This window comes from Coregonus clupeaformis, chromosome 13 (genome assembly GCF_020615455.1).
Source record: "Coregonus clupeaformis isolate EN_2021a chromosome 13, ASM2061545v1, whole genome shotgun sequence".
NCBI classification, from domain to species: domain Eukaryota; kingdom Metazoa; phylum Chordata; class Actinopteri; order Salmoniformes; family Salmonidae; genus Coregonus; species Coregonus clupeaformis.
In genome coordinates, this window is record NC_059204.1 from 10676051 (window position 1) to 10697608 (window position 21558).

At 47.3% G+C, this 21558-nt stretch overlaps 1 protein-coding gene across 1 annotated transcript in view; it reads right to left on the minus strand.

Annotated features, from left to right (window-relative positions):
- Nucleotides 1-586: 586 nt before the first annotated feature.
- The window catches only part of LOC121579141 (carbohydrate-responsive element-binding protein-like), a 47919-nt gene continuing 26947 nt past the window's right edge, over nt 587-21558 (minus strand). The window contains 10 exon segments of the mRNA XM_045224613.1: nt 587-1279; nt 2480-2609; nt 2962-3085; nt 3865-3992; nt 4596-4715; nt 14147-14259; nt 14363-14624; nt 14739-14812; nt 14964-15489; nt 15746-15921. Coding sequence (XP_045080548.1) covers nt 1047-1279; nt 2480-2609; nt 2962-3085; nt 3865-3992; nt 4596-4715; nt 14147-14259; nt 14363-14624; nt 14739-14812; nt 14964-15489; nt 15746-15921 — 1886 coding nt within the window. The 3' untranslated portion in view covers nt 587-1046.

Sequence of the window (21558 nt, forward strand, 5' to 3'; positions counted from 1 at the left end):
TGAAATGCACTATGCATTATGTGGGTTGAATGCTGTAACAACACAGAATAAAACAATTAGTAAACAATTAATGACTACCCATTACTGCTTATCACTTACTGACTAAAATGTATTCACATTACTTTACTTTAATAAATTATTTCAGTTGTGTATTATTATTATTATTATTATTATTATTATTATTATTATTATTATTATTATTATTAAATTATATTTGTTTTAGGCCTATTTGATGACTGTATTATTTAATTCCAAGTCATCATCTCATCTCTATAGAGTTGCTGTCTATGCTGTTTGACAAAATCACTATTTTTGTCATTCTTCAAAGTAAATAAGGCATACTTTGACTGCTGAATACCAACTATCAATGACTTATTTTCAGGTAGAGATACCTAGCAAAGCAACTGCTCTCTATCTCTCTCCATCATCCTTCTGTCTCTTCTCTCCCTCTCTGTGTCTGCCCCACACAGACCGGACAAGTAGACGTGCAATGCATTATGGTCACTGTAGTTAATTACCACGTTTTCTGCACTAAACTATGTAGAATATTGATCTACTACATCGCACAGTTCAGGCTTGATCTGATTTATCTCTAGAGAAACTGCGCATTACGCTCACAGAAAAAAACAGAACGAAATGGAATTCAAATAATTGAACCGACTTTGGTCAATTGGTTGTTTAAAACCTGAAAAACTACAGACATTTTGGTTAATCGCTCAGCACTAGTACCTACTGTATGTGTGCTTTAAAGTGGGTTCAGCTCTGTGATCCTTTGGCACGGCTTGGTTTTCCATCTATTGAAATTATTCCATAGGGTCACTAAGCTTTGGGTTACAGGGTATCATAGTGTTCCATAGGGTCACTAAGCTTTGGGTTACAGGGTATCATAGTGTTCCATAGGGTCACTAAGCTTTGGGTTACAGGGTATCATAGTGTTCCATAGGGTCACTAAGCTTTGGGTTACAGGGTATCATAGTGTTCCATAGGGTCACTAAGCTTTGGGTTACAGGGTATCATAGTGTTCCATAGGGTCACTAAGCTTTGGGTTACAGGGTATCATAGTGTTCCATAGGGTCACTAAGCTTTGTGTTTTCCCTGTTGATGGGCCATGTGGAAGGGGAGTTGATGGGCCACGTGGAGAGGGAGTGGTCCTGGGGATGGGTAGGGTGGAGGAGGCACTGAGCCTGGGTGACTGCATGGGTGGCCTGCTCTGGGACCAGACTGGGGTCTGTCAGGATGGACGTGGATGTGCTGAGGAGACGGAGTGAGCTAAGGACCACTGAGGACAGAAACAGAGAGAGAGAAAATCATGTACGAGGGAGTTGAAGAGAGTGAAAAATTAAAAAATCAGACAGACAGACAGACTAGATGACTAACTGACAGACAGAAAGACAGACAGACAGATTAGATGATTAACTGATAGACAGACAGACAGAAAGACAGACAGACAGACAGACAGACAGACAGACAGACAGACAGACAGACAGACAGACAGACATATTAGATGATTAACTGATAGACAGACAGACAGACAGACAGAAAGACAGAAAGACAGACAGATTAGATGATTAACAGACAGACAGACAGACAGACAGACAGACAGACAGACAGACAGACAGACAGACAGACAGACAGACAGACAGACAGACCGATTACTAACTGACAGACAGAAAGACAGACAGACAGACTAGATGACTAACTGACAGACAGGAAGACAGACAGACAGACTAGATGATTAACTGATAGACAGACAGACAGACAGACAGACAGACAGACAGACAGACACACTAGATGACTAACAGACAGACTAGATGACTAGATGACTAACTGACAGACAGAAAGACAGACAGACTAGATGACTAACTACCAGACAGACAGACGTACTAGATGATTAACTGATAGACAGACAGACAGACAGACAGACATACTAGATTACTAACTGACAGACAGAAAGACAGACAGACAGACTAGATGACTAACTGACAGACAGGAAGACAGACAGACAGACTATATGATTAACTGATAGACAGACAGACAGACAGACAGACAGACACACTAGATGACTGACAGACAGACAGACAGACAGACAGACACGACTAGATGACTAACTGACAGACAGAAAGACAGACAGATTAGATGATTAACTGATAGACAGACAGACAGACAGACTAGATGACTGACAGACAGACAGACTAGATGACTAGATGACTATATGACTAACTGACAGACAGACAGACAGACTAGATGACTGACAGACAGACAGACAGACGTTGACAGACAGACAGACAGACAGACAGACAGACAGACAGACAGACAGACAGACAGGCTAGATGACTGACAGACAGACAGACTAGATGACTAGATGACTAACTGACAGACAGAAAGAGAGACAGACTAGATGACTGACAGAGACAGACAGACAGACAGACAGACTAGATGACTAACTGAGAGTCATTGAAGCTGGTGAAGTTGAACTCACTGGGTCTGAGAACAGGTAGAGAGCAGTGCTGGTCCAGCCAGGACAGAGTGGTGCGACACAGATCCTCTACACTGGCTGTGGACACCATCCTGATATAGGTCTCAAACAGGGGCTCTATGATGATGCTGAACTGAGCCCGCGTTTAGGAAAGAACCATTCGGATTCATGTTTTATTATCTATGACACACATACACAGTACAGTACAGGACACACAATACAATGCGCAATACAGGATACTTACATAACCATACTTGTGACTGTCTTTTCCTGTGTGAGACACTCCAGGAGCCATATTCAAAATGCATTTCAGCATTGTAATGAGGATCCATTTGATCTTATTTATTAAGATCTAAAAAGCTGATCCTTCCTATATCCGCATTCCTACTCTGAGATGCTTTTTTTTGTGAATACAGGCCCAGATCTAACACTGAACGTATGCTTATCCTAAAGGTCCTGTGCCCAGGGAGAGTTGAGAAGGATACGATCCAGAACTTCCAGTTCTGTAGTGTCTGTGCCCGGACGTACTCTCTGAACTTCTCCCTCATGTGGTCAAAGCGTTGGCAGGTGATGGGCATACCAGTGACAGGCAGCTGCAGCTGGCACACACTGCATCGGGAGAGACTTGTTATGATCACATACACACATGAGTACTTGACAAACACACACACGTGTGCAAGCACGCACAAACACACAAACACACGCATGCACACACACCACAGGAGGCTGCTGAAGGGAGAACGGCCGGAACGGAGCAAATGGATGGCATCAAATGTATCTGATACCATTCCACCCATTTCCGCTCCAGCCATGACCACGAGCCTGTCCTCCCCAATTAAGGTGCCACCAACCTCCTGTGATGCACACACACAGACACACACAGACACACACAGACACACACAGACACAGACACACACAGACACACACAGACACACACAGACACAGACACACACAGACACACACAGACACACACAGACACACACAGACACACACAGACACAAACACACACACACACACACAGACACACACAGACACACACAGACACACACAGACACACACAGACACACACACAGACACACACAGACACAGACACACACACACACACACACAGACACACACAGACACACACAGACACACACACACACAGACACACACAGACACACACAGACACAAACACACACACACACAGACACACACAGACACACACAGACACAAACACACACACACACACACACACACACACACACACACACACACACAGACACACACAGACACACACAGACACACACACAGACACACACACACAGACACACACAGACACAGACACACACAGACACACACAGACACACACGTACGTTATGTACAGTATTGTTTAGTGCATTTCTTACTTGATGGCGGAGTTGAGGAGCAGAATCTGGCCTCTGAGCCTCTGAGCCTCCTCATGCAGCTGCACTCTCTCCTGCTGAATCTTACTGATGTACTCTACTGTCTTATGTAGCGTCGTGGCCTTGCTGATCTGGGACACAGAGACATACAGTATATAATGTAGATGAAATATAGAGAAATTATGTTATACACTGTAACTATGTTTCTATACAACACCTATTATTACCAGTGCATTGCAGCCCCCCCCATCCTCTACAACACTATGCCTTGTGCAGTCCATTCCTGCCTCAGGGAGATCGCTTTAGTTTGAAGTCACAGTTAGTCCATCGTTTCCCAAGAACGTCTAGAATTGCCTACAGAACCGGCCACTAGGGGGCAACGCTGAGCGCTATTACCTTCAAGTCGGCTGCCGGCTTGCTAGGGCGTTGTGGAAGGGGATGGTGGATGGGCGTCAAAGCCGCGCTCCGGCGCCAAAGGTTGTGTGTTCAATCCCAGTGCTAAGGTAATCGTTTTGAGTTTTTCTGTTTTAAGCCTTTCCCAAACTTTAACCCTTAACGTAACCACTCAGAATTAATTCCTAAACTTAACCCTATTTTAACCCTATCCCAAACCTTAACCCTTAGCGAGATGTGAAACCCCCAAGTGTTTTTGGTTTCACTTTTGCAGAGTTAGGTAACAGTGTCTCAACTTAAACGTGTTGGAAAAAAAGTGGACAAACGTCATGAGTGCTTACCTTTATACTTGGCTGAGAGGTCGTTGTGGTGACGAGACTGTGCAGAGTATCAAAGCCTAGCTTGATGTTGAAACGTCTCTTCTGCTCAGCAGAGATGTGAGTTATCCTCCTGGACTGTGTCTGCAACAGACATACATCTCATAGATCAGGAACTGTGTGATGATCTACTGTATTGTATATTATTAACTGCATGGTCCTCGTTAGCACAGTTGGTAGAGCATGGTCCTCGTTAGCACAGTTGGTAGAGCATGGTCCTCGTTAGCACAGTTGGTAGAGCATGGTCCTCGTTAGCACAGTTGGTAGAGCATGGTCCTCGTTAGCACAGTTGGTAGAGCATGGTCCTCGTTAGCACAGTTGGTAGAGCATGGTCCTCGTTAGCACAGTTGGTAGAGCATGGTCCTCGTTAGCACAGTTGGTAGAGCATGGTCCTCGTTAGCACAGTTGGTAGAGCATGGTCCTCGTTAGCACAGTTGGTAGAGCATGGCGCCTACAACGCCAAGATATTGGGTTCAATGTATGCACGCATGACTGTAAGTTGCTCTGTATAAAAGTGTATGCTAAATGGCATATATTATATTATTATTATACACTGACATTGTCAACATCTATCTATCGACGGTCTTGTCAACACAGACACTATTCATCTCTCTGGTGGACTGCAATGAAAAAACACAAAAGGCGTCTGATAACCAGACCTTGAGTTCTCAGAGGAGGAAGGGGAGGACCATCCTCCTCAGTGAATTTCATAAAAATAAAAATAATGAAACATTTAAAAAAAAGTTATCCTTTTCAGACGAAACTACAGTGCATTCGGAAAGTATTCAGACCTCATGACTTTTTTTATTTAATCCATTTTAGAATGAGGCTGTAGCGTAACAAAATTTGGAAAAAGTGAAGGGGAATACTTTCCGAATGCACTGTATACTAAATATATTCACATCATTAAATAATTGATTAACCATAAGAGTCTATTGATGCATCCGTGCATCAATCTAAGTAACATAATTTTAAAAAATTCCCATAAAAATCTGTCAGTTTAAGCTAGAGATATCAGATATTTTTTGCATTGGCTGCGTCTCAATCCACCGCATCCTCCTATGTCGGCCTTCCGCATCTGCGGTGGAAGGTGTCCGAGCTACAGCGGTGTTTGTCAGACCATGAGACATCCCGAAAAATCGGTCTTCTCAACGAAAACATCTGTAGCATCCGAATGGTTTGGACTACAAACTATTACGACCCCTCTGTGGAAACGGGCGTTCTTCATTTTGCTCTGCGACCCCCAAAAGTGTCACGGGACTCTCGTCTGAAGGTAACCCATAAAAAACGAATGGAAGTATGGAGGGGCTAAATATGTGTCCAAAAAAATATAAATATTTCCTGAACTTTCTTATATATAGTTCTCTTAGATACAGGACAGACACCTCAAAACCTCATTCCTTTTTATTTATTTTTTGACTGTCTTTTTTGCCGTTTATGAATATCTTATTCAATGCGTTTCTATGGGCTATAGTAGTAAATGCCAAATTCAATATTTTATCAAATATATTTGTAATATTCAATATCAAATAGCTAAATTATCCATGGTATGACCATGTTAGCTTAGTAGAAATCATCAGAGCGAGGGAAACAGCGGCCCTCTGCCTCGGTATGTATAGCCCATGTATCTGATGCTGTCTGGAACAAAAGAGTGTGACATGTTGCTGCCATAGCATTTGATTGATGGCAGCAAGCATTTGGCCTCCCTTGATAAAAATGTTTTAATCTAAAATAATTAGCCAATTAGCGTTGAACTGAGCTCAACTGTGGGTTGTCCTGGCGCAGCAATACGCCCCCAAAGGGAGGCCAGTTTGGATTTGGCTTCACATCAATCAAATCACATCCTAAGCAAAATGTCATCATTGGTCTGCTTGTGATGATGTCCTGCAGAAGCTAGCTTGCTAAATTGTCCCTTTCCTAAGTCATGGATGGAGATGTGGATTTGGACTTGTGGTTTTGACTCAATTCTCTGTACAGGCCAATGATTATGACGGCGAATCTGATCTAACCATAAATTCATATGTTGTGCCACTGGCCTGAGATTATTGAAGTTCAATATGTAGCCTGGTAGGCTCACGTTAACTAGCTAGTTAACTTAGCTGGTTCATTGTTGCCCATGTGAGGAAGTTAGGCTAGCAAGCATTTTAGCTAGGTAGCCTATGAAAACTAAAACTAAAAACGTACTGTATAACAGAGCCATAGTGTCACGACTTCGGCCAAGGCTGCCTCCCCTCCTTGTTCGGGCAGGCTTCGGCATTCGTCGTCACCAGAGTACTAACCACTGCCGCCCCAATCATCATCACAATTGTCTTGTTAATCACACACACCTGGTTCTAATCCCCTAATTAGTCTGTGTATAAGTGTTCCCTCTGCCCCCTTGTCCTTGTGGGTGATTGTTAATTGTGAGAGTTTGTAGCTCGGTGGAGCTACTCATAACATTGTGTTACCAGGGTAGATTTCCCCCCTGTGCCTATGTATTATTGGATTCCGTTACAGTGTAATTGCCAGGGATGTTTGTTTCCCCTGTGCCTGTTTCGTTGATCGCTATTGGAGCGCATTTGTGTGTCAACGAAGGAATAAACTCTGTATTTGGTGATTACCCTCTTGCGCCTGACTCCTTTCACCACACTCACCACATAATCACCCACCCGTTATGGAGTCAGCGGGAGAAGAGCGCATGCCTGGAGTCGTGGCACGGGTCCAGGAGCATTCCACGATGCTGGCCAGCTTGGGGGAAGCGATGGATCGGGTTCTTCAGGTCGTCCAATGCCTGGAAAGGAGAGGACCCAATCTGTCGAAACCAGCTGGCCAACCGGATCCAGCCATCTACACCCCAGCACCCGGAGGGATCCAGAGATCCCGACCACGGGCGTTTGATGGGACGGCGGCGCTGTGCCAGGGATTCCTCCTACAATTGGAGCTTTACTTCGCCAGCATCAGACCGGCGCCATCGGAGCGGGAGAAGGTGTCCGTCCTCGTTTCCTGCCTCTGTGGGAAAGCCCTGGAGTGGGCCAACGCAGTGTGGAACGAGGGAGGAGCCGCGTTGGAGGACTACAGGGAGTTCGCTCGCCTCTTTTGGGCGGTCTTCGATCACCCGCCCGAGGGTCGAGAGGCGGGTGAGCGGCTGGTCCACCTGAGGCAGGTGACGAGGACCGTGAGGACTTCGCGTTGGAGTTTCGGATGCTGGCAGCGGGGTCCGGGTGGAACGAGCGGGCCCTGATTTACCATTTCCGGTGCAATCTGCGGGAGGACGTCCGACGGGAGCTAGCCTGCCGGGACACCATGTTGTCCTTCGATAAACTGGTGGACATGGCCATTCATTTGGACAACCTGCTGGCAGCCAGAGGACGTCCTGGTATGGGTCTGCCTGTTTCCACCCCGGACGACTCGGATCCCGAGCTGATGGAGCTGGGTGGAGCCGCCGGCCGAGAGAACGGAGGAGGACAGCGACAGTGCCACTCTGGTGGCACGAAGGGACAGTACACCACACGTCATAGTCAACGTTCTTTTGGGCCGGGAGGCGGCAGGCAGGGCACTCATGCATCACCCCAGGTATCGAACACCCACACTTGTTCAGAGCCCTCTGTACCCTACCTATCCACTTTCCCGATCACGCTAGTCGATTCAGGCGCAGCTGGGAACTTTATGGACAGGGCATTCGCACGCCGTCAAGGCATTTAATTGGTTCCCCTCTCCATTCCACTCTCCATCAGAGCACTCGAGAGTCGACCATTAGGGTCCGGGTTTGTTACGGAAGTCACTATACCGGTCACCATGATCACCCAGGAGACTCATTGTGAGCAGGTTATTTTTTCGATTATTGAATCTCCTGCTTTCCCTGTGGTATTAGGGATCCCTTGGCTAGCACTCCACAACCCCACCTTCTCATGGCCACAGAGGGCTCTCACGGGGTGGTCGTGTGAATGTCAGGGTAGGTGTCTAGATGTTTCCGTTGGTGCAACCACGGTGGAAAGTCCAGACAGTACCTCCACTGTGCGCATTCCCCCCGAATACCTTGATTTGGCGCACGCGTTTTCCAAGACGCGTGCTACTAAATTACCACCTCATTGGGCGGGGGATTGCGTGATAGACCTTTGGGTAGACGCTGTACCTCCCAAGAGTCATGTGTACCCCCTGTCGCAGGCTGAAACGGAGGCTATGGAAACATAGGTCTCCGAGTCCCTGGGCCAGGGGTACTCCACTTCACCCACCTCCTCGAGCATCGGGGACGCCCAGCAGGACAAGGACCAGGGCGAGTCGGATGACTATGGTGGAAATCCCTCAACAAGGAGGGATCGAGGATGTCCCTCCTAGGGACCCAGCACCAATCCTCCGGACCGTACCCCTCCCACTCCACGAGATACTGCAGGCCCCCCACCCGACGCCTCGAATCCAAGATGGAACGGACTGAGTACGCCGGTGCCCCCTCGATGTCCAGTGGGGGCGGAGGAACCTCCCGTACCTCAGACTCCTGGAGTGGACCAGGTACTACTGGCCTGAGGAGAGACACATGGAACGAGGGGTTAATACGGTAATTAAGAGGAAGCTGTAGCCTATAACAAACCTCGTTCAATCTCCTCAGGACTTTAAATGGCCCCACAAACCGCCGACCCAGCTTCCAGCAGGGCAGGCGAAGGGGCAGGTTTCGGGTCGAGAGCCAGACCTGGTCCCCCGGTGCATACACCAGGGCCTCACTGCGGTGGCGATCGGCACTCGCCTTTTGTCGCCTGATGGCCCGCTGCAGGTGTACATGAGCAGCGTTCCAGGTCTCTTTCGAGCGCCGAAACCACTCATCCACCGCAGGAGCCTTGATCTGGCTCTGATGCCAAGGTGCCAGGACCGGCTGATAACCTAACACACACTGGAAAGGGGTAAGGTTAGTAGAGGAGTGGCGGAGTGAGTTTTGGGCCATCTCTGCCCAGGGGATAAAACCCGACCACTCCCCCTGCCGGTCCTGGCAATAGGACCGCAGAAACCTACCCACATCCTGGTTAACTCTTTCCACCTGCCCATTGCTCTCGGGGTGAAAACCTGAGGTAAGGCTAATCGAGACCCCCAGACGTTCCATGAACGCCCTCCAGACCCTTGAGGTGAGCTGGGGACCCCGATCCGACACAATATCCTCAGGTACCCTGTAGTGCCGGAAGACGTGTGTAAACAGGGCCTCAGCAGTTTGTAGGGCTGTAGGGAGACCTGGCATAAAAATGAGATGGCAGGACTTGGAAAACCGATCCACAACGACCAGGATCGGGGTGTTCCCTTGTGAGGGGGAAAAGTCCTTCACAAAATCCACCGATAGGTGGGACCATGGCCGTTGTGGAACGGATAGGGGTTGTAATTTCACTCTGGGCATGTGTCTAGGTGCCTTACACTGGGCGCACACCGAGCAGGAGGAAACATAAACCCTCACGTCCTTGGCTAAAGTGGGCCACCAGTACTTCCCACTAAGACAGTGCACTGTCCGACCGATGCCAGGATGACCAGAGGAGGGTGACGTGTGAGCCCAATAGATCAATCGATCACGAACCTCGAGCGGCACGTACATCTGACCCTCTGGACACTGGGGGGGAGTGCGCTCGGAACGTAACGCCCGCTCGATGTCCGCGTCAACCTCCCACACTACCGATGCCACCAGACACGACGCCGGAAGTATTGGAGTGGGCTCAATGGACCTCTCCTCTGTGTCATACAGTCGGGACAGGGCGTCTGCCTTAGCGTTCTGGGAACCTGGTCTGTAAGTGAGAGTAAACACAAAACGAGTGAAGAACATGGCCCACCTTGCCTGGCAAGGGTTCAACCTCCTCGCCGCCCGGATGTACTCCAGATTACGATGGTCAGTCAAAATGAGATATGGATGTTTAGCCCCCTCAAGCCAATGCCTCCACACTTTCAGAGCTTTAACCACAGCTAACAGCTCCCGGTCCTCCACATCATAGTTGCGCTCCGCCGGACTGAGCTTCTTAGAAAATAAAGCACAGGGGCAGAGTTTTGGTGGCGTACCCGAGCGCTGAGACAGTACAGCTCCAATCCCATCCTCGGACGTGTCCACCTCAACCTGGAATGCCAAGGAAGGATCCGGATGAGCCAGCACCGTAGCCGAAGTCAACAGGTCCTTCAGATGGCCAAAAGCCCTGTCCGCCTCAGCTGACCACTGTAGACGCACCGTCCCCCCTTCAGCAAGGAGGTAATGGGAGCCGCTACCTGACCAAAGCCCCGGATAAACCTCCGGTAATAGTTGGCAAAACCCAAGAATCGCTGCACCTCCTTCACCGTGGTTGGAGTCAGCCAATTACGCACGTCCGAAATGCAGTCAATCTCCATCTCCACACCTGACGCGGACAGGTGGTGTCCTAGGAAGGAGATGGACTCTCGGAAGAACAGACATTTCTCCGCCTTCACATACAGACATTTCTCCGCCTTCACATACATGCTCCAACAGTCGACCAAGCACCTGCCGCACCAGGGACACATGCTCGGCCCGGGTAGCGGAGTATATGAGAATGTCATCAATATACACCACTACACCCTGTCCGTGCAGGTCCCTGAAAATCTCATCAACAAAAGATTGGAAGACTGAAGGAGCATTCATCAAACCGTATGGCATGACGAGGTACTCATAGTGCCCAGAGGTGGTACTAAATGCTGTCTTCCACTCATCTCCCTCCCGGATACGCACCAGGATGTACGCGCTCCTGAGATCCAATTTCGTGAAGAAGTGCGCCCCGTGCAATGACTCCGTCATACTTGCAATCAGAGGTAGTGGATAGCTGTATTTTACAGTGATCTGATTAAGACCACGGTAGTCAATGCACGGGCGTAAGCCACCAACCTTCTTCTTCACAAAAAAGAAACTCGATGACACAGGGGAAGTGGACGGCCGAATGTATCCTTGCCTCAGAGATTCGGTGACATATGTTTCCATAGCCGCCGTCTCTTCCTGTGACAGAGGATACACGTGACTCCGGGGAAGCGCAGCGCCTACCTGGAGGTTTATCGCACAATCCCCCTGTCGATGGGGTGGTAATTGAGTCGCCTTCTTCTTACAGAAGGCGAGAGCCAAATCGGCATATTCAGGCGGAATGTGCATGGTGGGAACCTGGTTTGGACTTTCCACCGTAGTTGCCCCTACGGAAACACCTACACACCTCCCCGAGCACTGACTTGACCATCCCTTGAGAGCCCTCTGTTGCCATGAAATAGTGGGGTCATGAGAAGTTAACCAGGGAAGCCCCAACACCACTGGAAACGCAGGAGAATCAATCAGATATAGACTAATTGTTTCCTCATGCTCCTCCTGCGTCTTCATCCAGAGTGGCGCTGTGACCTCCCTAATCAGACCTGACCTAAAGGGCGACTATCTAGGGCATGTATAGGGATGGGCACATCAACTGGCACAATAGGAATCCTATGGGTAAACTGACGATCAATAAAGTTCCCAGTTGCGCCTGAATCTACTAGCGCCTTATGCTGGGAATGAGAAGAAAACTCATTCCCAGCATAAGAGGGAGCCGGGTGGATGGTTGCCAGGTAGAGCTCTACCTGGAGCAGAAAACCCTGACACCCGGCAGCTGTACCGTCATATGCCCTCGGGAGCGAGAGCCGAATCCCACTGGACCCAGATGGTGAAGAGGTGGACAGCGGTGTTGGTGGTGGTGTAATTGGAGGAGGTATAGGGATACCTCCTCTCTCCCATCGCTCCATGGTATTAACCACTCATTCCATCGCAGTGCCGAGAGCCTGGATCATGGCCGCTTGTTGTTGGACGCGTTCCTCCATCGATCCGGCTGGCATTGCTGTACCTGCTGACTTCATGTTAAGGTGCGTGTTTCTGTCAAGGCGTCAGTGTAATGCGGTAGGCGAAGTCAGGCGCAGGACACAGAGCTAATCAAAAGCGTACTTTACTCGTAGGTAAAATAATGAACAACAACCTCCAAGCAGGGAGGGAACAAACCCGCACACTAACGACAACCAAAACATGAACAAAACATGCACAACACACAGTGTTAGACAGAGGGTTAAATAGGGAAGACATAACTACATGATGGGAAACACGTGTGACCAATAAAGACAAAACAAGTCGAACATAGATACATGGATCGGTAGTAGCTAGTACTCCGGTGACGACGAACGCCGAAGCCTGCCCGAGCAAGAAGGAGGGGCAGCCTCGGGCTGAATCCGTGACAACCGGACCGATGTTGCTCTCCGGTTTTGTGATGAAACAAACGTATGTGTAGTTGAATTTATTCCGCCACTGTGTGACTGTTGTCTTTTTGTTGTCACAGCCTTATTGTAGCCTATATCATGGTGGCGTATGAACGAATGGGTTATAGAGCAAACACCGCAAATATCACAACATAGGTTGTAATGTGGCTTTTTTTATTGGCTTGGCTTCCCCAGTGATTTTACCCACGCAATGCTACTGCCTTCCAAAGACTTACACAGTAATTATGACAACTTCCGGAGGACGTCCTCCAACCTATCAGAGCTCTTGCAGCATGAACTGACATGTCAAGGTAAGCTTTTGGTTTTATTAATTTATTGCCACGGGGCCCGCCGGTGTAACTGCTAAACTGCTAGCTGACTGTACAATGTACTGCATGATTGTAGCGGGTTTACTAACGCGTTAGTTCTAGTAGCTGTGTTGACTATGATATTAGCTAATATGGTGACAACGACGTAGGCTGTGTGTAGCGGTTAGCAGTTATGATATGAAAGTTTGGCTTGGAAAGGTTTTTTCGCCTAGTCACAGACAGCTGATGTGTTTTGCACTGAAGTCCACAAGCGAAGGGAAAAGGTGAGAGTAGGAGATCACGTAGATGCAAGAAGGAATTAACGAGCAAAGTGATCATGCTGTTTGTATGTGGCTGCTATGAAAGTGAACTGTGTTTGCATGTGATTAGGGGTGTATTCATTCCACCGATTCTGTTGTAAAGTGTTTCGCAAACGGAAGCAAAGGGAACGAAAAGGGGATAAACATACCTGAATTTGTCCAATAGAAAGTCTTGTTTGCAACTGTTGGACTGATGATTACGCCATAGATCAGCTAGATGCAGGCAGTATTGAATATGTCACTGTCTGTCACCTTGATTACTCAAATTTCTCTCGACCTGCGTTGTAAACTTTCAATCGTAGGCTAGGTTGTAGCAACCTCATGATGGGTATAGGGAAAATGTGAGTATCATGTAGTAGCCTAAACCTATCGATGTTACATTGAGCTGGGTGACAGTCATCCAATATACTGTAATAGAAATAAGGCCATGCTCCCTCATCTTAAACGGACTGCCACTGATCTAGGAAAGACATGATAGGAATTTACCTTTCAGTCTTTTGTTGGGTCATCATTTTCTTTCTATAGGACAGTATTTTTAGGTATTCCATAGGATGTATGTTGAGTAATCTCTCGTGGACAGACTACTTAACATAAATGGTACTCGAGCATCTGATCAAATTACACCAGATTTTCATTCTAGGTTAACCGAGATTATACGTTGAGTAATTAAGTTGTTTTTGTTTACCTTGTTTGACTCCATTTTGGAATGTACATTTAAGGAGTGTGGGGACTCAGGGTTGGATTCCCTCTCTAGAAGGTTGGTTGGGGACGTCTGGCCTGAGGCTCCTGAAAAGCTCACTAGAAACAAATCAACAAAGAGGAATGGAATGCTAAATTTCCTTTACAACCACACATGCCATGTAGACATTTTAACATTTAAATTATATTAGTCCTTAATTACCTGTTAAATCAGAGTCGTAGATCTGTACAGGGGAGAGTTTCTCTGTCTTGGGGATGAGGAGGGGTGTGTTAGTGTGCGTTGAGCCCTGGGTGAGGAAGGCAGAGATAGCAGAACTGTGGGAGGTGCCAGTGTGGAGCCCAGTGCGGCCCAGGGTGGACGTCTGGCAGTGTACTGGTGTCAGCGGTGGGATCCTTGAAGACCAGGGAGACCCAGGCTGCAGCTGAGATCCAGACCCTCCAATACGCATGCTGCTACTAGAACGCTGAACCAAACACATTCTCTGATTTAAAAGTAGAACTGTTATCTGGAGTTATGGTTTTATTTCTGTCTTTGAAACTCAAAAAGTGTTAAACTAAACAAATGACATTGGCCTTACTGGGAAGTTGGGAGAGCTTGACCTGTGACCTTTGGTTGCTACTAAAGTCGCATCGAATCCCAGCGTTGGTTTGTCTAAAAACAAGACGTTCAAAAAGTGAACTGTGCAGAGTTAAAACAAGCGAAACAATGGTTTAAAATGGTGAATACAAGACCAAGAGTGTTGGAAAGGCATCAGGGTATCGCTGCACTATGAGACTGTGATGAAGAGAGAGGGTGTGCTCACGTTCTTGGGTGCTGGAGGACAGTAGTTTCGCCAGGCAGCTGGTCTGAGAGGGGGGAGCCGACTGAGATTGAGGGGCCACAGACGGGTACCCCTGAGAGAGGCAGGATGTTGGGGAGTACATGGTGGGGTACCTGTGATGAACCTGGGGGTCTGATCCCAGGATACCGCCACCCATAGTGGATCCTGTGTGGGTGATTATGGTAGAGGGTACAGAGCTGGTGGAGCTGTTGGCGTGGTAACTGTACTTGTGACAGGGAGGCGGATACAAAAAGGTTCCGTCTCCCATGGAAACAGGCTGCTGCTGTTGAATGTTAGTGGTTGCCATGGAGATGGTGGCACCGGGGTAAGGCTGGTGTCCATAGGAGGGGATGGCCCCTGATACCATGCTGGGAGGATGGTACTCGATGTGGTAATCCTGTTGTTGGTGACCTTTGAACTTAGGGTTGTTGATGGGGTTGAAAGTCATGTCAGAGGTCAGGGGATGTCTTTGGTAGTCAGGGCCTGAGTTGGACGATGAGAAGTTGGGCTGTAAGAGAGATTCACTGTACGTTTTATTAATCATGAAGAAAGCAATTTGGGGTCAAATATCTAACACAAATGATCACTTTCACAGAAGAAAAGCCTCTAATATTAAACTATGCAGTGAAAATGCAGGAACACAAAACAAAGAAGACATGGTCCAGGCAATATGTGATGGGATGTGAATAGTTTACTTTTCCTCCCCTAGCAGTGGAAGAACAACCGTTTCCAAAGCGACAAGCAGAAGTGCTTAGCTACTGTACCTGAACTGGTTGTGTGTGGACGTTTAACTGAGGAGCGGTAACCACAGGGGTCGACACAGAGGTCACCACAGGGGTCGACACAGAGGGGAAAGGCGCGCTGGAGGAGCTCTCAAAGTAGGTACAGTCAGCATAACCAGCCTGCTCCGACGACTGCCCCCGATAGCTCATAAAGATATCTAAGACAGGACAGGAAAAAATATAATCATCACCCTACGGACAGATTCGTTTCGGAAATCCCAGACCTAGGGCAACAGCACTAGGTCTGGGAATGGGAATCATGACATACTATCTTGGTAACTTTGAAAAGGAAAAAAAAAATGTTTCGGGGAGGGTCCTCTTCAGACAGACAACTCTCTGAACAAATCAAATCAAATCACAAGCACTTAAATAGAGCAAACATTCAGAGAGAGTTTACTGCAAGAATACTTAGCAATATATACCTTAGTTCAGTTAAGACAAACTGTAGCAGTCGGCAACCCCAACAACTGGGGATAATACCAACTCACACAGTGGAGGCTCCTCAGAGGAGGAAGGGGAGGACCATCCTCCTCAGTGAATTATAATACCAACTCACACATTGGAGGCTCCTCAGAGGAGGAAGGGGAGGACCATCCTCCTCAGTGAATTATAATACCAACTTACACAGTGGAGGCTCCTCAGAGGAGGAAAGGGATGACCATCCTTCTCAGTGAATTTCATTTTTTTTTAAACAGTGAAACATAAAAAAAGTAAGTCCTTTTTAGATAAAACTATACTAAATATATTCACGTCACCAAATAATTGATTAAAACACACTGTTTTGCAATGAATGTCTATAGTAACTTCGACAGCACTCTCTGGGGTAGCACCATGGTGTAGCCGGAGGACAGCTAGTTTCTGTCCTCCTCTGGGTACATTGACTTCAATACAAAACCTAGGAGGCTCATGGTTCTCACCCCATCCATAGACTTACACAGTAACTATGCCAATTTCTGGAGTTGGCATAATTAAATATGACTGCAGCGCACTCACACACAGTGGGCCTACAGTACAGGGGCTAGAGTACAGTACAGGGGCTAGAGTACAGTACAGGAACTACAGTACAGTACAGGAACTACAGCACAGGGGCTGGAGTACAGTAAAGGGGCTACAGTACAGGGGCTAGAGTACAGTACAGGGGCTAGAGTACAGTACAGGGGCTAGAGTACAGTACAGGGGCTACAGTACAGGGGCTACAGTACAGTACAGGGGCTACAGTACAGGGGCTACAGTACAGTACAGGGGCTACAGTACAGGGCTACAGTACAGGGGCTACAGTACAGTACAGGGGCTACAGTACAGTACAGGGGCTACAGTACAGGGGCTACATGACAGTACAGGGGCTACAGTACAGTACAGGGGCTACAGTACAGTACAGGGGCTACAGTACAGGGGCTACAGTACAGTACAGGGGCTACAGTACAGTACAGGGGCTACAGTACAGTACAGGGGCTACAGTACAGTACAGGGGCTACAGTACAGGGGCTAGAGTACAGTACAGGGGCTACAGTACAGTACAGGGGCTACAGTACAGGGGCTACAGTACAGGGGCTACAGTACAGGGGCTACAGTACAGGGGCTACAGTACAGGGGCTACAGTACAGTACAGGGGCTACAGTACAGGGGCTACAGTACAGGGGCTACAGTACAGGGGCTACAGTACAGGGGCTACAGTACAGTACAGGGGCTACAGTACAGGGGCTACAGTACAGGGGCTACAGTACAGGGGCTACAGTACAGGGGCTACAGTACAGTACAGGGGCTACAGTACAGGGGCTACAGTACAGTACAGGGGCTACAGTACTGAGGGATGAAATACGGCCCTGACCAATATATAATTATCATATCAATATATCAGTCAAGGGCCTTGATAGGCTAGGAAGTGATACATTGAAAGACTCTGTAATAAACCATGTTCTCTACTTAAACCACCGGAGAAGGAAACAAACGTATCCTTTCCAGCAACTCCTCATCTCCATTTCTCCATCCTTCCATCCCTCTATTGTTTATCTCTCCATCCTTCCATCCCTCTATTGTTTATCTCTCCATCCTTCCATCCCTCTATTGTTTATCTCTCCATCCTTCCATCCCTCTATTGTTTATCTCTCCATCCTTCCATCCCTCTATTGTTTATCTCTCCATCCTTCCATCCCTCTATTGTTTATCTCTCCATCCTTCCATCCCTCTATTGTCTCTCTCTCCATCCTTCCATCCCTCTATTGTTTATCTCTCCATCCTTCCATCCCTCTATTGTTTATCTCTCCATCCTTCCATCCCTCTATTGTTTATCTCTCCATCCTTCCATCCCTCTATTGTCTCTCTCTCCATCCTTCCATCCCTTCATCTCCATCCGTCCATCCTGGGCCCTTTGCCACGAGTCATGGTAAACCACATCCGCTTCCACTTCCCTATTCTATTGCGCCTCAACCCTGCCACTGACCTCCAGCTATATCTGACTCAACAACACAGACTCAGTGGAATACCTGACTCAACAACACAGACTCAGTGGAATACCTGATTCTACAACACAGACTCAGTGGAATACCTGACTCAACAACACAGACTCAGGGGAATACCTGACTCAACAACACAGACTCAGGGGAATACCTGACTGAACAACACAGAGTCAGTGGAATACCTGATTCAACAACACAGACTCAGGGGAATACCTGACTCAACAACACAGATCCAGTGGAATACCTGATTCAACAACACAGACCCAGGGGAATACCTGACTCAACAACACAGACTCAGTGGAATACCTGACTCAACAACACAGACTCAGTGGAATACCTGATTCAACAACCCAGACTCAGTGCAATAACTGACTCAACAACAAAGACTCAGTGGAATACCTGATTCAACAACACAGACTCAGTAGAATACCTGACTCAACAACACAGACTCAGTGGAATACCTGACTCAACAACACAGACTCAGTGGAATACCTGACTCAACAACACAGACTCAGTAGAATACCTGACTCAACAACACAGACTCAGTGGAATACCTGACTCAACAACACAGACTCAGTGGAATACCTGATTCAACAACACAGACTCAGTGGAATACCTGACTGTACAACACAAACTCAGTGGAATACCTGACTCAACAACACAGACTCAGTGGAATACCTGACTCAACAACACAGACTCAGTGGAATACCTGACTCAACAACACAGACTCCGTGGAATACCTGATTCAACAACACACACTCAGTAGAATACCTGACTCAACAACACAGACTCAGTGGAATACCTGACTCAACAACACAGACTCAGTGGAATACCTAACTCAACAACACAGACTCAGTGGAATACCTGATTCAACAACACAGACTCAGTAGAATACCTGACTCAACAACACAGACTCAGTGGAATACCTGACTCAACAACACAGACTCAGTGGAATACCTGACTCAACAACACAGACGCAGTGGAATACCTGATTCAACAACACAGACTCAGTAGAATACCTGACTCAACAACACAGACTCAGTGGAATACCTGACTCAACAACACAGACTCAGTTGAATACCTGACTCAACAACACAGACTCAGTGGAATACCTGACTCAACAACACAGACTCAGTAGAATACCTGACTCAACAACAAAGACCCAGGAGAATACCTGACTCAACAACACAGACTCAGTAGAATACCTGACTCAACAACACAGACTCAGTAGAATACCTGACTCAACAACACAGACTCAGTGGAATACCTGACTCAACAACACAGACCCAGGAGAATACCTGACTCAACAACACAGACTCAGTAGAATACCTGACTCAACAACACAGACTCAGTAGAATACCTACTCAACAACACAGACTCAGTGGATTACCTGACTCAACAACACAGACTCAGTGGAACACCTGACTCAACAACACAGACTCAGTGGAATACCTGACTCAACAACACAGACCCAGGAGAATACCTGACTCAACAACACAGACTCAGTAGAATACCTGACTCAAAAACACAGACTAAATGGAATACCTGACTCAACAACACAGACCCAGGGGAATTCCTGACTCAACAACACTGACTCAGTGGAATACCTGACTCAACAACCCAGACCCAGGGGAATACATGACTCAACAATACAGACTCAGTGGAATACCTGACTCAACAACACAGACTCAGTGGAATACCTGACTCAACAACACAGACTCAGTGGAATACCTGACTCAACAACACAGACCCAGGAGAATACCTGACTCAACAACACAGACTCAGTAGAATACCTGACTCAACAACACAGACTCAGTGGAATACCTGACTCAACAACACAGACCCAGGGGAATACCTGACTCAACAACACAGACTCAGTAGAATACCTGACTCAACAACACAGACCCAGGGGAATACCTGACTCAACAACACAGACCCAGGGGAATACCTGACTCAACAACACAGACTCAGTGGAATACCTGACTCAACAACACAGACTCAGTAGAATACCTGACTCAACAACACAGACTCAGTGGAATACCTGACTCAACAACACACACTCAGTAGATTACCTGACTCAACAACACAGACTCAGTGGAATACCTGACTCAACAACACAGACTCAGTGAAATACCTGACTCAACAACACAGACTCAGTGGAATACCTGACTCAACAACACAGACTCAGTGGAATACCTGATTCAACAACACAGACTCAGTGGAATACCTGACTCAACAACACAGACTCAGTGGAATACCTGACTCAACAACACAGACTCAGTGGAATACCTGACTCAACAACACAGACTCAGTGGAATATCTGACTCAACAACACAGACTCAGTGGAATACCTGACTCAACAACACAGACTCAGTGGAATACCTGACTCAACAACACAGACTCAGTGGAATACCTGACTCAACAACACAGACTCAGTGGAATACCTGACTCAACAACACAGACTCAGTGGAATACCTGACTCAACAACACAGACTAAGTGGAATACCTGACTCAACAACACAGACTCAGTGGAATACCTGACTCAACAACACAGACTCAGTGGAATACCTGACTCAACAACACAGACTCAGTAGAATACCTGACTCAACAACACAGACCCAGGAGAATACCTGACTCAACAACACAGACTCAGTAGAATACCTGACTCAACAACACAGACTCAGTAGAATACCTGACTCAACAACACAGACTTAGTGGAATACCTGACTCAACAACACAGACCCAGGAGAATACCTGACTCAACAACACAGACTCAGTAGAATACCTGACTCAACAACACAGACTCAGTAGAATACCTGACTCAACAACACAGACTCAGTGGATTACCTGACTCAACAACACAGACTCAGTGGAATACCTGACTCAACAACACAGACTCAGTGGAATACCTGACTCAACAACACAGACCCAGGAGAATACCTGACTCAACAACACAGACTCAGTAGAATACCTGACTCAACAACACAGACTAAATGGAATACCTGACTCAACAACACAGACCCAGGGGAATTCCTGACTCAACAACACTGACTCAGTGGAATACCTGACTCAACAACCCAGACCCAGGGGAATACATGACTCAACAATACAGACTCAGTGGAATACCTGACTCAACAACACAGACTCAGTGGAATACCTGACTCAACAACACAGACTCAGTGGAATACCTGACTCAACAACACAGACCCAGGAGAATACCTGACTCAACAACACAGACTCAGTAGAATACCTGACCTCAACAATACAGACTCAGTGGAATACCTGACTCAACAACACAGACCCAGGGGAATACCTGACTCAACAACACAGACTCAGTAG